Source organism: Sapajus apella, unplaced genomic scaffold (assembly GCF_009761245.1).
Source record: "Sapajus apella isolate SASKATOON/1434 unplaced genomic scaffold, GSC_monkey_1.0 scaffold71, whole genome shotgun sequence".
Taxonomy (NCBI): Eukaryota; Metazoa; Chordata; class Mammalia; order Primates; family Cebidae; genus Sapajus; species Sapajus apella.
The window spans coordinates 8232139-8249610 of record NW_022437011.1 but is presented as its reverse complement, the minus strand read 5'-3'; the positions used below and the strand labels follow the sequence as shown (position 1 = coordinate 8249610).

The following is a 17472-nucleotide window of genomic DNA, read 5'->3' as shown; positions in this document are numbered from 1 at the left end:
AACAAACAAATAAAGCAGCTATAAACATTCAAGTATAGGTCTTTTTGTGGAAATGTTTTCATTTCTCTTGTAAATACCTAGCAGTGGGATGCCATGTCATATGGTAAATTTTAGTTTTATAACTTTGTAAGAAATGACCTTATTGCTTTCCGAAGTGATGGTACCAATCTGCATTCCTACCAGCAATATTTAAGAGATTTACTTCCTCCACATCCTTGATAATACTTGATACTGTCAGTTTTAAAAACTTTAGCCATTCTAGTAGACATAATGATTTCTCATTACAGTTTTAACTTGTATTTCCCTAATGAATAATTTATTCCACATACTTATCTGCCATTGATCTATCTTTTCTGATGAGGTATCTGTTCAAATCTTTTTAAAACCAGCTTGGGCTGGCATGGTGGTTCACACCTGTAGTTCCCCAGCACTTTGGGAGGCCAAGGTGGAAGAATTACTTGAGCATAAGAGTTAAAGACCAGCATGGGCAAAACAGTGAGACCCCATTTCTACAAAAGCAAAGCAAAACAGAACAACAACAAAAGAATGGGTTTGTTTGCCCAGACTGGTGTCAAAATCCTGCTGGCCTTTAGAGATCCTTCTGTCTTAGCCTCCCAAGTAGCTGGGATTATAGGTGTGCATCACTATGCACAGTAGCTTCTCATTTTCTCTTTTTTTGGAGACAGGGTCTCACTCTGTCATCCAGACTGGAGTGCAGTGGCACAATCACAGCTCACTGCAGCCTCAACCTCCCAGGGTTAAATGATTCTCTCACCTCAGCCTCCTGAATAGCTGGGACCACGGGTGCAAGCCACCACATCTCACTAACTTTAAATTTTTTTTTTTTTTGTAGAGATGAGGTCTCTCTATGTTGCCTAGGGTGGTCTTGAACCCTTGGGCTCAAGCAATCCCACTGCCTTGGCCTTCGAATATGCTCAGATCATAGGTATGAGTCACTGTGCCCAGCCTATTTTCATTTTCTTAACAGTGTCTTTTTTTTTTTGGATGGAATCTCGCTCTGTCACCCAGGCTGGAATGCAGTGGCGCAATGTTGGCTCACTGCAACCTCTGCCTCCAGGGTTCAAGTGATCCTCCTGCCTTAGCCTCCCGAGCAGCTGGGATTACAGGTGCCCGCCACCATGCCCGGCCAATTTTTTGTATTTTTAATAGAGACAGGGTTTCACCATGTTGACCAGGCTGGACTCGAACTCCTGACCTCAGGTGATCCACTCGGGCCTCCCAAAGTGCTGGGATTACAGGTGTGAGCCACCGCACCCGGCTTAATATAAAAGTTTAAAACTTTACCTTTGCAGAAGACATGTTAAGGCTGGGCATGGTGGCTCACGTCTGTAATCTCAGAACTTTGGGAGGCGGAGGTGGGTGGATCACCTGAGGTCAGAAGTTCGAGACCAGCCTGGCCAACATGGTGAAAACCTGCCTCTACTAAAAATACAAAAAAATTGGCCAGGCGTGGTGGTGGGCGCCTGTAATCCCAGCTGCTTGGAAGGCTGAGGCAAGAGAATCACTTGAATCCGGGAGGTGGAAGTTGCAGTGAGCTGAGCTCGTACCACTGCACTTCCAGCCTGCGCAACAGAGATAGACTCTGTCTCAAAAAAAAAAATTTATCGGCATAATAATGTTCATAATTTTACTTATTTTAATGTCTAAAATATCTATATTGAGGTCCTTGCATTCTTTTTATTATTATTATTTTAAAGAGATAGGGTCTCACTATGTTCCTCCGCTGGCCTCAAACTCTGGGGCTAAAGTGATCCTCCCACCTAAGACTCTCAAGTAGATGAGATTATAGGCACATGCCACCGTGCCTGTATCTCTCATTCTCTCATTGGTAAACTACACCTTCTCTTTTTTATCATGTAGGCAGAAGCTTAGTAAATATAAAATATCTCTTTTTCTCATTATAATCTTTTTTTAAAAGTTAATTGTTTGGAGTGCAGTGGTGCACTCACAGCTCACTGCAGCCTCAACCTTCTGAGTTTAAATGATCCTTCCTCCATCAGCCACCGAGTAGTTGGAACCACAGGTGCATGCCACGAAGCCGAGCTAATTTTTAAATTTTTTGTAGAGATGCAAGTCTTGCTCTGTTGCCCAGGCTGGTCTTGAACTCCTGGATTCAAGTAACCCCCACCTTGACCTCTCAAAGTATTGGGATTGCAGGTGTGAGGCACTGAACCTGGCTAGTCCCATTTCCTTTTGGTTTCATTTTCCCTGTCTTCTTTTGAATTATTGCGTATTTTTTGTAATTTGATTTTGCTTTCCATTTTAGACTTATTAGCTATATGTCTTTGTTTTTAAGTGGCTGCTTTAGCATTTTCAGTATTAATCTTTAACTTTGATCAGTCTATCTTCAAATATTAATTTCACTTTACATTTAGTGTAAGATCCTTACAAAACTATACTTCCATTTTCCCTCTTTTCCTCTGTGCTACTATTATATATTTGAATTTTACCTATATTATAAATCCCACAATACATTGTTGCTACTTTTGCCTTTTATTTTTTTTGAGATTGAGTCTTGCTCTGTCACCAGGCTGAAATGGAAGTGGCGCACTCTTGGCTCACTGTAACCTCTGCCTTCCGGGGTCAAGTGATTCTCCTGTCTCAGCCTCCTGGGTAGCTGGGACTACAGGCATGTGCCACCACAGCCAGCTAATTTTTTATATTTTAGTAGAGATGGGGTTTCACCATGTTAGCTGGGTGGTCTTGATCTCCTGACCTCTGATCCGCCTGCCTTGGCCTCCCAAAGTGCTGGGATTACAGGTGTGAGCCACCACACCTGGCTTATTTTTGCTTTTAAACAATTAACTGTTAAAAAGATTATAAATGAGAAAAAGAGATCTTTTCTATTTACTCATATATACCATGTAAGATGTTCTTCATTACTTTGTATAAGTTCTTATTTCCATATCACATCATTTTCTTCTGCCTGAATAATTACCTTTAACTTTAGTATATTGTGGATCTGCTGATGGTTCATTCTATCAGCTTTTCTTGATCTGAGAACAGATGATAGAATGGTCACTTGTTTTTTTTTTTTTTTTTTCTTTTTTAAGACAGTCTCACTCTGTTGTCTAGGCTAGAGTGCAGTGGAGTGATCACTGCAGTGCGTCAACCTCCCAGGCTCAAGTGATCCTCCCACCTCAACCTCCCAAGTAGCTGGGACCACAGGCATGTGCCACCATGCCTGTAATTCCAGCACTTTGGGAGGCTGAGGTGGGTGGATCACCTGAGGTCAGGAGTTTGAGACCAGCCTGATCAATATGGCAAAACCCCATCTTTACTAAAAATAAAAAAAATAAAAAAAAAAAAAAATTTGCAGGGCATAGCAGCACAAGCCTGTAATCCCAGCTACTCGAAGGGGCTGAGGCAGGAGAATCACTTGAACTCGGGAGGCGGAGGTTGTACTGAGGTTGAGTCTCGCCCCTGCACTCCACCCTGGACAACAGAGTGAGACTCCATCTCAAGGAATAAAAACAACAAAAAAAGTTCATTCCATTGTTTTCTGTTGTCTTCTGGCCTACAGGACTTCTGACAAATTGCCTGTCTGTCATTCTTATCTTTGTTACTCTACACAAAATGTACTTTGATGTGGTTTTCTTAATGTTTCTTTCGTCTGGAGTTTATTTTTAAATTTGTGTTTACATAGTTTTCATCAAATTTGGAAATTTTTTGATTTTATTTAAATACTTTTTCTGTCCCTGTTCTCCCACTCTTTCTTTCTGAAAGAAAGGTTTGGTAGGCCACCTGATATTTCCTGCAGCTTTACAAAGCATTCTTTAATGAATAAATGGAGGTCATTTTTCTCTGTTCTTTGTTTTACATACTGTCTTTTATCATGTCTGCAAATTCACTTTTTTTTTCTTCTTCTATAGTATCTAATCTGCTGTTAATCTCATCTGGTATAATATTTGAGATAGTTTTCATCTCTAGATGTTTTCATTTGGGCTTTTATGTATCTTCTTTTCTCTCCTCATCACATCATATTTTTCTTTAAGTTCTTAATCATATTTATAAGATGTATAATAGCTACATTAAAGTTCTCCTTTTTTTTTTTTTTTTTTGGTTGAGATGGAGTCTTATATTGCCCAGCCTGGAATTGAACTCCTAGGCTTAAGTGATCCTCCTGATCCAGTCTCCCAAAATGCTGGAATTACAAGTGTGAGCCACCATACCTGGCTTAAGGTTTTCTTTTCTTTTTTTTGAGACGGAGTTCACTCTTGCTGCCCAGGCTGGAGTCCAATGGTATGATCTCGGCTCACTGCAACCTCTGCCTCCCCAGTTCATCAAGTGATTCTCCTGGCTCAGTCTCCTGAGTAGCTGGGATTACAGGCAACCGCCACCATGAGAGGCTAATTTTTTGTATTTTTCATGGAGACAGGGTTTCACCATGTTGGCCAGGCTGGTCTTGAACTGCTGACCTCAGGTGATCCACCCCACTTTGGCCTCCCAAAGGGCTGGGATTACAAGCATGAGCCACTGTGCCCAGCTGGTTCTTTTATATTCTATTACCATTGTCACTCTGGGTTTTTTTCCTATTGACTGATTACCCCTCCTCAGCTTACTGGTCATGTAAGGCAGTATTTTTGCACACTTCATAATTACTGATTAAACATAGAGCTTTGTGATTTATATTTCTGGGTAATGGGTTTTGTTTGAGGGGTGTTCCTTTAAATTATTCCTTTAAAGGGTATTTGGTGTTAGTGTGGTACACAATTAAGTAACTTGCTGATCTGTTTGATCCTTCCAAGGCTTGCTTTATACTTTGTTATGGAGGCTCCAGAACAGTTTTTATTCTGAGACTAAATTAGTCCCACTACTCTTCATACTGGCTGGTGGGAATACAAATCATGAGTTTTGTGAATTACTCTGTCAACTGCTTTCTGAAGGTGTTATCTTGGGTTTTGAGGAGTTTCATCTTATTCATGCACAGATCACTATATAGGCAAAAACTGAGGGGCTTTCTCTGTAGATCTCTGTGCAGTTCCAGTCTTTTCAGCACTTTGTCTTATTCTTCTCAGACTGTCATCTCTGTCTCTCACCAATAAGGTTGCCAGTTTCTGTTTTGGTTCTCTTTCCTTTGCTACAGCCTAGAAACTGCCTAGCCAGAGCAATTGTAGGGATCACCTTGTTTTTTTTTTTGTTTTTTTTTTGAGACGGAGTTTCACTCATGTTACCCAGGCTGGAGTGCAATGGCGCGATCTCGGCTCACCGCAACCTCCGCCTCCTGGGTTCAGGCAATTCTCCTGCCTCAGCCTCCTGAGTAGCTGGGATTACAGGCACGCACCACCATGCCCAGCTAATTTTTTGTATTTTTGGTAGAGACGGGGTTTCACCATGTTGACCAGGATGGTCTCGATCTCTTGACCTCGTGATCCACCCGCCTCGGCCTCCCAAAGTGCTGGGATTACAGGCTTGAGCCACCGCGCCCGGCCTGGGATCACCTTGTTTTTTTCCCCTTCTCTCAGAGATAACAGTCCCTTGTTTCCTGTTGTTCAATGTTATGAAAACTGTGGTTTCATAGATTTTATCTGGTTTTCTCACTGTTTATGGCAGGAGGGCAATTCCTGTGGCAGTTAATCTTTCATGGGCAGGAGTAGAATACTCTAGCAGCTAACATTTATGGAATATCTGGTGGGTGTCAGTTCCTAATCTAACTACTTTACATACAACATCTTATTCAAAACAACAAAGCTGTGAGGGAAGCACTGGTATCTTTGTTTTATAGACAAGAAAACTGAAGCTCTACAGGATTAAGTAACTAGCCCAAGATATAATAGTTGGTACAGTAAGATGTAGAAATAGTGTCACATCACAGTAGCCTAAACTAAACCACTAGTATAATGGTTATATTGTACCTCTGAAGAGGGAAGAAGAAAAAAGTCAAGAGGCAAGGAGAGTTTTTGGCATGTAATAAGATAAAGCAAGAGCCAAGGGCAGTAAATAAATAGACAGTTTTCCCAAGAATATAAACAAATGGCTAGGCACAGTGACTCATACCTACAATCCTAGCAATTTGGGAGCCCAAGGCAGGAGGATCACTTGAGCCTGGGAATGACCAGACTTGACAATGTAGTGAGATTCCATTTTTACTCCCCCCACCAAAAAAAAAAAAAAAAAAAAAAATTAGCCGGGCATGGTAGCACACGCCTGTAGCACACGCTATGCAGGACACTTAGGTGGGATGACTGCTTGGGCCCAGGAGGTTGAGAAGCCATGACTGTGCCACTGCACTCCAGTCTGAGTGACAAAGTGAGACCCTCTATCAAAAAAAAAAAAAAAAAAAAAAAAGACGAAAAAAAGCACATGAAAAGATACTAAACATCAGTAGTCACCAGAGGAAAGCAAATCAAATTGACTCAATGAGACACTACTTCATAGCTGTGATGGCTATAACAAAAAAGACAAAGGACAAGTGTTGGCAAGAATGTGGAAAATTCCCATACACATTGCTGGTGGGATTGTAAAATAGGGCAGCTACTTTAGAATATAGTCTGGCAGTTCTTCAAAAGGTTAAAAGTAGAGTTGTCAAATCACCTAGCCAATTCCACTCCTGCGTATATAAATACTCAAGAGAAATGCAACCATAAGTTCACACACAAAAAAGTGCACACAAATACTCACAGTAACACTATTCATAATAGCCAAATGCAGAGACAACCCAAAAGTTCAACTGGTGAATAAACAAAACATAGTATATCCAAAAAGGAGTATTATTTGGCAATACAAAGGAATGAATAATTTATATGTGCTAAAACACAGATGAAACTTTAAAATATTACACTAAGTGAAAAGGGCTAGTCATGGAAGGCATAACAAAGTGTAAAGCAAACCCTAGAAGAATCAAATTGTTCAGCAAGTTACTTAGCTATGCACTAGACACAATAGTGATGATTCTTCTGTTTTTTTTTTTTTTGAGATGAAGTTTCACTCTGTTGCCCAGGCTGGAGTGCAGCAGCGTGATCTCAGCTCACTGCAAACTCTGTCTCCTGGATTCAAGTGATTCTTCTGCCTCAGCCTCTCAAGTAGCTGGGATTATAGGCACGCACCGCTATGCCTGGCTAATTTTTGTATTTTTAGTAGAGATGGAGTTTTGCCATGTTGGCCAGGCTGGTCTCGAACTCCTGACCTCAAGTGATCTGCCCGCCTTGGCCTTCTAAAGTGCTGGGATTACAGGCTATGAGCCACTGCGCCCAGCTGATTCTATTTTTACGATATATCTACAGAGACAAAAAGCAGACTACAGGTATTGATCGACTTACTACCTATGCAACTTACAACCATTCGATTTTACGACCACAATCGCTAGCCACAACTGCTCCGCATCTGGCAGCGCAAACGTTGCCCAGCTGGGCATACGACAGTGCGGACCAGCTTCCGGCAGCACTACCATCTCTGTGTGCATATAGCCTACTCAACTTACGACCAAATCGTGTTACGACCGGTCTGTCGGAACCAATCGTGGTCCTAAGTCGAGCACTAGCTGTACTTGTTAAAATAGCATTCAGTGGCCAGGCCAGGTGGCTCCTGCCTATATCCCCAGCACTTTGGAAGGCTGAGGCAGGTGGATCACCTGAGGTCAGGAGTTCAAGACCAGCCCAACCAACATGGAGAGACCCCATCTCTACTTAAAAAAAAAAATACAAAAATCAGCCGGGCGTGGTGGTACATGCCTGTAATCCCAGCTACTCGGGAGGCTGAGGCAGGAGAATTGCTTGAACCTGGGAAGTGAAGGTTTTTTAAAATAACATCTTTATTGAGATATAAACAAAGATCTTGGCTGTGAGCTGAGATTGTGCCATTGCACTTCAGCCTGGGCAACAAGAGCGAAGCTCCTGTGTAAAAAAAAAAAAACAAAAAACAGAACAAAACAAAAAAGCAAAACATACATAGCATTAGTCTAAAAAAAGAGAAAAAAGCAAAAAAGCAGACTAGTGGATGCCAAGGGCTGAGGAGGAATGGGCAGTGACTGCTAATAGGTATGGGTTGTCAGATGGGGTGTGGATGAGGAAAATGCAATTAGATAATGGTGACGGTTGCAAAACCTTGTAGACTTACTTTATTTAATTAATTGATTTATTTTTAGATAGGTCTTGCTCTGTTGCCCAGCCTGGAGTGCAGTGACTTGATCATAGCTCACTATAACCTCAAACTCTGAGCTCAAGTGATCCTCCTGCCTCAGTCACCTGAGTAGCTATGACTACAAGCATGTGCCACCACGTCTAGCTAATTTTACTTTTTTAGAGCTGGGGACTTGCTGTGTTGCTCAGGCTGGTCCCAAACCCCTGGCCTCAAGTGATAATCCTGTCTCAGCCTCTCAAAGTGCTGGAATTACAGGTATGTGCCACCACACTAAGCCTTGTACATGTTAAAAGCGGTGAATTTTATGGCATGTGAAATTTATCTCAATAAAGATGTTATTTAAAAAAAAAAAAACAGAAACACAGGCATGGTGGCTCACACCTGTGATTCCCAGCAGACTACTTGTTAAACCAGCATTCATTGTGAGAGGTTAAGGAGAATCACTTGAGCCTAGGAGGTCAAGGGTGCAGTAAGCCATGACTGCACTGCTGCACTCCAACCTGGACGACAGAGCGAGAAACTGCTAAAAAGAAAAAACAAAACAACCCACAAGGGAAAATTAAGAATAATCCCTCTTGTCTTGTTTCAACCTTCCTATGTATTTGCCATTTTAAGGTCTTACAATACAACAAAGTTGAATGAAGCCAAGTAGCTAGAGAGAGGCATACGCCCATTTCTGCCTCAATTTTCAAGTCCCACAACTCCATGGACATACCCTAGAGCTGCACAGGACAATGTTTACTTACCACTGCGAGGCCGGCTTTTCCTGAGCCGGTAACAGTCAAGGCAGACCCCAAATCCACATTTACGACAAACCCAGTGGATGTTGAAGAGAGTTGTCTCACACACATCACACATCTCCCGTACACCTCGCACAGCTCGCTTCCATGCCACTTTCTCTGGTGGAAAGAGGAAGCACAATTGGCATTGACTATCCTGACCAATAGCAAAAGACCCCAGACCCAATGATCCCTACTCAAGCTATTTTGTTCAGCAATAAAACTCAAAGATTCATGACGTTTGTGTTTCTATAATTGTAAGAGAAACTAAATACAAGAAATTTCTAGTATTTCTGAACAAACTGACTGTACAACTTATTTATAATATAATGATATTTCAAGGGTTCATGGTAATACCAGAATATAACCTACTGTCAAAAAGGAATTAATGCCACATGTTGTCACTTAAGGAATTGTAAGATTTTTAATTGGTGGAATTTAAAAATAAGAGGATACCTCTCTTGAAATTTAAGATATAATTTCACAGTATAATTTTCCTTAGTTTGGAAAATAGGACTCAGTATCTTACAGACATGGATATAATTGAAATGTATGAATAATGTGGGTTCTAGGTGTGAAACATGGCACCTAGTAGCACACCATTTATTCACAAACCATAGAGCTTTTAAATACAAATTGGCTCAAAGCAAACTGAAAATATTCAGAGTGAAGCAAATCCAAATGGGAATTTAAATGGATGTTATGGCAGCTGTGCTACAAAAGTGAAAGGCAAGTAGAGGAGTTTTTGGTTTGTTAATTGCCAAAGACCGAAAGAATGAGGTCTGCTGGATATAGTTAAGGTCTCAACTACAGGTTGCTATAAAGAGAAGTCTTATCAGTCTTAATTCATTCACAGAAAATGCCATCTGCCACTGTCTCCAATCCTCCCTTTAGGTGAAAGAAAATAAAAGTTTTGCACCAGGAGCACCTGGAAGACAAGTGAGAAAGTGACTTACGGTGTGGCTCCACCATCATCATGGCCTCCTTCTCAGACATTACGAGCTGACAGAACTGGTCCCCAACATTGGCCAGGATGTATTTTGAGGTCTCTAGATCTATTCCTTCTGCTAGGGAGGAAGAGGGAATCCACAGGTTCATGGCATCAGGGTCACTTTGCTGGGGGCTTAGAAACCCCTCCACACGGAGTACCCCCTTTCGAGTGAAGATCAACCTGAGGCATGATCAGACACATGGTAAATAGCAGTAGCATGCAAACTAACACACACCTAAACTCCTAGAACCTAAACAGAAGTAAAATGAGACAAAAGGAATCAGACTAAGAATTTTCACCACAGTTGACCAATGCAGTATGCATTCTCTGCTAATAGTAAAGCTTGTTAACTAACAATTAGTAGGTCTAGATTCTTTAAAAAGCTGTCCCAGAGTTGCTCTCAGTTTTTCTATCCACCACGCCTAGCCAACACAGAGCCACTTTCATCATAACACTTATTTATTTTTTGGAGACCAAGTCGTGCTCTGTTGCCCAGGCTGGAACACAGTGGTGTGATCAAAGCTCACTGCAGCCTTGACCTTCTGGGTTCAAACAATCCTGCCACCTCAGCCTCCCAAGTAGCTGGGACTACAGGCACATGCCACCAGATCCAACTAATTGTTTATTTTTTAAAACTGTTTGGACCAGGCATGGTGGCTCATGCCTGTAATCCCAGCACTTTCAGAGGCCGGGGCAGGCGGATCACAAGGTCAAGAGATCGAGAACATCCTGGCCAACATGGTGAAACCCCGTCTCTACTAAAAATACAAAAATTAGCTGGGTACGGTGGCACGTGCCTGTGGTCCCAGTTACTAGGGAGGCTGAGGTGGAAGAATCACTTGAACCCAGGAGGCAGAGGTTGCAATGAGCCGAGATTGCACCACTGCACTCCAGCTTGGTGACAGAGCAAGACTCTGTCTCAAAAAAAACTGTTTGTAGAGATAGGAGCTTGCCATGTTGCCCAGGCCAATCTCAAACACCTTGGCTTAAGCAATCTGCCCACCTATGATGGCTCCTTGTTAAATAGTTTTATTATTAAAAAAAACAAATTAAATTAAATTAAATTAAATTAAAAAAGCAATCCGCCCGCCTTGGCCTCCTAAAGTGTTGGGATTGCAAGCATAAGCCACTGTGCCTGGCCTTGTAACACTTTAAATTCATGTCTACCTACCTCAGGTGAGTCCTTAATATTGCCTGATGGTCACAATACAGTTTCTTGGCACACTCCTTCTCCTAGATGCCTATTTTCATACTTTCCTTCTATTCATACCTCCAATATTACTTCTCCAGTTAGGACCTTGCTTTCTATACCACTGAGAAAACATGAGCCAGAAGACAACTTCCACAAGCTCCCACCATGACACTACCACACTTCCCTGCAACTTGGCCCACGTATTCCACATGATTTCCTGATGCTTTGAACTAGCAAAGGCCATCCAGTTATATCCTATCACTTTTCCCCAACTCAAGGACATTTCTCCACTAAATCTCTCCTTTCTTTTCAACATCATCTGTTTTCTTCTCTATCAGATCACTCTTGCCAGCATCTAAATTTGCTCTAATTTCTACCACAAAAATTCTCTCAAGCCACACCTTCCTCCATTTATCTGTTGTTAAGAGCAAAGTCCCTTGAAAGAGCTGTCTATACTCATTGTAATAGGTTCCTCTCCCTTTTATTTTCTCCCTTGCAATCAGGCACTTCCCCTACCAATCTACCAAAACTATTTTGATAAGGCAATTCCACCTTACTAAATCAGTCACTTCTAGTCCTTATGTAACACGACCTGTCAGCAACATTTTTACTTTTTTATAAAAATTGTTTTGTGCTGGGTGTGGCAGCTCACAGCTGTAATCCCAGAACTTTGGGAGGCTGAGGCAGGAAGATCACCTCAGATTACCTCAGAAGTTTGAGACCAGCCTGGCCAACATGGTGAAACCCCTTCTCTACCAAAAATATAAAAAATTAGCCCAGCACGGTGCAGGTGCCTGTATTCCCAGCTCCTCAGGAGGCTGAGGCAAGAGAATTGCTTGAACCCGAGAGGTGGGTGTTGCACTAAGCCAAGACTGTGCCATTGCACTCCAGCCTGGGCAACAGAACAACACTGTGTCTCAAAAAAAAAATTATTATTTTTTATAGAGACAGGGTCTCACTATGTTGTTGTTCAGGGTGGTCTCAAACTGCTGGCCTCAAGTGATCCTCCAACCTTAGCCTCCCAAAGTCCTGGGATCACAAGTGTGAGCTACCACCCCCATCCAAGTCAGCAACATTTGACACAGTTCATTATTCCTTCCTGGAAATACTTTCTTTAGTGTCTTCTGAGATACCTCACTGCCTAGTTTTCCTACTACTTCAGTGGCTGTTCTTTCTCAGTCACCTTTACCAGTTGCTTCCAACTTCACCACCTCTAAACATTGGAGAGTACCAGAATTCAGTCCCTAGACTGCTCTTATTCTTTGTCTATGCTCTGATCTCACTTAGACTGACAGCTTTAAATACCTGGTGATTTCCAAATTTGTATCTCCGGGTGGGACCCCTTCCTTTAACTCTAGAGCTATATCTCCAGCTGCCTTCTCAATATCTCCCTTTGACAATCTAACAGGCATCTCCAATTTAACATGGCCAAGTTAAAACTCCCCATTTTCCTCCCAAACTTGCTTTTCCCTAAAGAATCTCTTTATCGGTAAATGGGAATCTCATTCTTCCTGTTTTTAGGACAAAAGACATAGATAGAATCAGACACAGAATCATCCTTAAGTCCTTTCTTTCATACTCCACATCTAATTCATCAGAAAATTATGTGTGCTCTATCTTCAACCACTTAGCATCTCCATCACTGTCTCCCTGGTCCAAGCCCCATCATTTCTCACCTGGATAAATTCAAACAGCCTCCTAACTTCTCTGCTTCTGCCCTTGCCTCTATATAACCTATTCTCAAGAAAGTAGCCCAAGTGGCCTTTTAAAACATTAATCAGTGTCACTCATCAGCTCAGGGCCTCCAATGACTTTTCATCAGAGTAAAAACCAAGGCCTTTAGAATAGCCCTGTAAAATCCATCATTAACTCATTCACTTCAACTCCTTTTCCTTCTTTGCGTATTCCATTTTAGCAATCTAACTTTATGGACACACCAGAAATATTCCAGCTTTGGGATGTTTGCACATGTCTGGAATTCTTGTCACAGTGTGGTGTATTGCTTCACCTCCTATAGGCTATTCCTCAACTCTCAGGTTCTCAGATCATCCTGTTTAAAACTGTAGCCTCTCTAGCCTCCCCACACTTTAATCCTCTTTGCTTTCTTTATTTTTCTCTTAGTTATTATAAGCTGACATATCATTTATTATTTTTTTTCTTTTAGGGAGAGTCTCACTTTGCTGCCAAGACTGGAGTGCAGTGGTATGATTAGGGCTCATTGTAGCCTCGATCATATGGGCTGGGTGATCCTTTGACCTCAGCCTCCTGAGTAGCCAGGATTACAGGTGTGTGCCACCACACCCGGCTAGTTTTTAAGATTTTTTGTAGAGATAAGGTCTCACTATGTTGCCCATGCTGGTCTCAAGTGATCCTCCTGCTTCAGCCTCCCAAAGTGCTGGAATTATAGGCAGGTAATCATGCGTGGCCTTTTTTCCGTATTTAGTATCTGCCTCCCCAAACCTTCTGAGGGCTGAAATTTGCTGAATCCTCAATGGCCATAACAAGGGTTGGCACACATTAAATGCTCAATAAACATTTGCTAAGTGAATCCACATCATAATGATAAACCATTTGGATTTACTTTAAAAATTAAAGATTCTTTTTTTTTTTAATTAAATTTTTTATTTTTTCTAGAGACGGGGTTTCACTGTGTTGGCCAGGCTGGTCTTGAACTCCTGACCTCATGATCCACCTGCCTGGGTCTCCTAAAGCACTGGGATTACAAGCGTGAACCACTGCATCCAGCCTAAAAATTAAAGATTCTTGAAAGGTCATTCAGAAGGAACTCCCCTTCTAAATTTATCAAGCAGAAGAAAAGTGATGAAAGAGCTGTTGTTGGGTAAAAGCAGAGGATATTCTCAGATTTTCATCAGTTATATCTATTTCAAAGATGCTTCACATTATCTCCAAATCTTATTTCCCCTTCTTTTTAACATGACTCAAGTTATTCTAGAACTGAAGAGGAATAAGCAGTCAGGGAGATCTGTAACATGAAATACACAGTCCTTCTGCTTATAGCAGTGGTTTCAAATAGAACCAACCCAAGTTAGTAGTAACTCAGGGAATAGCACAGGGCTGCAGCTTAGACTGCTCAACTTAAACTCTCCAAGGACAAAACCACATGTCATTTTACAATCCAATCAACTAAGTGACTACTATGCCAGGGCCTCTTCACAGACGCTGAGAGCAAAGGAGTTAAGGAAAGCAAAGACCAAGATGATGAAACATGTTTATAGACTCAGAGAAAGAGTGGAAGTTATGTGTCACTAATGAAAACTGGCAGAGGAAAACAGGAGTTTGGGTACCTCCGGAAGTGAAAGAAGCGGCAGGCTACAGTAGAATCATCTTGCTCCTGTTCCTTAAACTTCCGATACCGCTCCAGACGGCATTCACGACACTTATGCAGATGAGGTGCCACATTGATGCACGACCCATCCTGAAGGAAGGGCTCTCCAGATTGCTTCAGCTTCTTCACTTTACTTACATCTTTCAGCACTGACTGGCCAACTGTGGCAAGGGGGAGAGAAGAAAAGTTTGTCATGAGGTGTTAATAGGAACCAACAGCATGATTCTTTTGGGGAGAGATATTTGTCCTGACCTGGGTTGCTACCCTTTTCCCTGCTTGGGCATGTACCCATTATGTCCATCCTTGACAGAAATGGAAAGCAGGAAGCAAAGAGGCTACCACTGGGAGCTAAGAACCATGCAGAACTTGTGGGAAATGCCCCACTACGGTGAAACAACTTTGAATATGGGTGTGAAAAACACAAGAAGGCAGAATGTAGCTATCACTTGCCTCTAGCCTCTCACGATATGGCTGTTCTGTTAAATTAGGACCTCTTGAGCCTCCACAACATACCAATTCCTAATGAAAACGGCCACTTTTACCACAAGACTGTTTTACATGCTTCTGAACTATAAACTCACACCACAGAAATTAACAGATTTTGATAGAGCTGTTAAAATCCTTATGTATGTTTCAGAGAGGAGCAAACTGAAGAGTGATTCTCTCTGCTTCAAGTCTACAAATGTCTGCTAGGTGGAAATGGATATCAGCTCCCAGTAACCCCCTGAAGTAAACAGGATGGGCCAAAGTGAAGTAAAAAGGGATGAGACAAACGCAAAGAAATACTTCCTGACCAAAAATAACCGACTGCCAAGGAAGATCAAGAGTCCTCCTTTGGGAGATTATCATTATATGGGACAGATACCCCTCCTACAGTGTTGGTTTAGGTGCAATCCTGCCCTGAACCAGGTTTGACTAGGGGCCCCTGGCAGGTCCTCTTGGTTCTGTAATTCTATGAGATTACAGAACTTTCCATCAAAGTGAGGGCCTCTGCTGCACAAGAGCACAACAGGCATTTGAGCCTAGTGCCAGAGCAAAGCCCAAATATAGCCCCAGCGGGATCACCTTTCAGGGGGGCGGTCCGAGGCCGGCCCTTGGGGGCCTGCTTCCCTTTGCTTTTGCCCAGCAACAGCTCAGCACTGCGCTCCCCATTGGGGCCCAGCTTCCCCATCAGGTGCTCTGGAATCCCCTTCAGACCAGTCTTAGCCTGCAGCTGCTCCTCAGAGTCACTCAAATCTGACAGGTCACTGTTGGTGCTGGAGTCCGAGTCCTGTCTGCAAGCCAAGCTTCGCTCATCCAGTGAGAACCTTTTCACAGCTTCAAAAGGAGCTTTGTTCTCCTGTGAAAAATCTGCCGGGGAGGACAGAAAGCCGCCTGAGTGCCTGCCAAAGACGTTACTAAAGGTTTTGAGGAGGGGATTGTCCTGCTGCCCAGGCCCCACAATTGGCCTCTCCTCTGTGGGGCTGGAGGAGAGAGTTGGCATCTCAATGGGCTGAGTGAGGCTGCTGGTGGGAGAGCTGGAGCGTCCATTCCCCATGGCAGAGAGGCTTGGGCCCCCAGTGGTAAGAGCTGAGCCCAGAACACCAGATACTAGCTTGGAGGAGTCAGTTGTAATGAAGAGAGGTTTCTTCTTTGCTAAAGATGCTGAATCTGCAGAGGAGTGAGACTCGGGCCAGCTTGGTGCCACCTTGGAGGTGACAGTGGTAGCAGAAGAGGAGCTACCTGATGCCTGAGATGCAAAGCTGCTGAAAGGGTTGTGTTCAACTTTCTCCACAAATGCCAGGAAAGGATTAGAAGGCTCTTCTCGGGACAATTTGGGGGGCTGTAAAAATAGATTTTCATGAATCTCTGGGGTGCGGGTATTTAGGAGGCTCCGTGGGAAGGCTGGAGTGAGGGTGGGCATGGACTCTGCAGGCACTTTCCGGTCCACAGAGCTGCCAGCCTTAGAGCCTGGCTTAGTGTCTGCTCCAAGAATGGATCTGCCTTTACACAGGCCTGAGCTCAGGCTCTCAAGGCTTTGTTTGAATGAGTCCCGACTAGAGGAATCATCAGCCAAACTCTCTGAAACAGTAGTGAAGTAGTTACTGGTAGGTAAAGTTTGGGACATGCATTGAAAAAACAAGTTTTTGGAGAGATCAGTGTCTTTCTGAGACTCTTGTGCAGAGCTACAGCCAAAAGAGAAGCCCAAAGATTTGTTCTCTGTGGCTAGAACCCCATTAGACTGGCTCCTTCCACTTCCAAAAGTTAAAGGTTGCGATGAACTAGGGAGAGGTGCTCCAAATCCAGAAGAGGCCAGGATAGAATTTCTTGAATTCTGAAAGGAAGATAGCCTGAGTTAGTGATGTTGACTTCTCATGACAATCGAATGATCTCTTTCTTGAACCTCACTATCAACACATCAACATTTCTTGGGAGCTAATCAACTTTTCTCTTTTACAATTCCATGGATATGCTCTTGTAACTGGAATTCACCAGCAGTGGGGAAGAAATCTGTCACAGACTACAAACTGAGCACATCTTTAGCAAGGTGAGCCAGGGGCAGCAGGATGTCATTCATCCTGCCATTCCTTTGGTTGCTACCCAATTGGTTATCACAGTGCTAGAAGGCCATGTAGGCTTCTTAGCAGCTATTTGGAAGTAGAGAGGCTCCTCTGAGGGATTGGAGAAAAGGGTTCCCGAACAGACATCAGCTTTTACAGTGACCCCTATAATATTAACATATCTCAATGACCTTGGGAGCTATTGTTAAAGTTTTGATTTATTTAGGCTACTATAAAATTTCCCATTTTACAAAAAGTGACTTTAATCCCAGGACAAGCCCACTGTACATTTAAGAAAAGTATTCTCCTTATTAATCTGAAAGTCCACAACATGGACTCTTTTGGATTTTGACATCTATTTATGGGTTCAAGTCAACCTAAAGTTGAATATCTACTTCAATTAACGTTAAGACATAAAGACACTAAATAAAAGAAAACAAGCTATTTACTAAGACCTTTTATTATAATTAGAATCTAATAAGAATCCAAAGAGGGAAAACATATATACTGATAATAATCCAAAC

General features: G+C 42.5%; 1 protein-coding gene across 2 annotated transcripts in view; it reads right to left on the bottom strand.

Annotated features, from left to right (window-relative positions):
• Positions 1 to 17472, bottom strand: part of KDM3B (lysine demethylase 3B) — a 77193-nt gene that overhangs the window by 24434 nt on the left and 35287 nt on the right. For both annotated transcript variants that reach the window (XM_032250397.1, XM_032250398.1), the window contains 4 exons: positions 15474 to 16722; positions 14368 to 14569; positions 9836 to 10050; positions 8847 to 8999 (listed from right to left, as the gene is read on the bottom strand). In XM_032250397.1, coding sequence (XP_032106288.1) covers positions 8847 to 8999; positions 9836 to 10050; positions 14368 to 14569; positions 15474 to 16722 — 1819 coding nt within the window. The remainder of the gene's footprint in view (positions 1 to 8846; positions 9000 to 9835; positions 10051 to 14367; positions 14570 to 15473; positions 16723 to 17472) is intronic.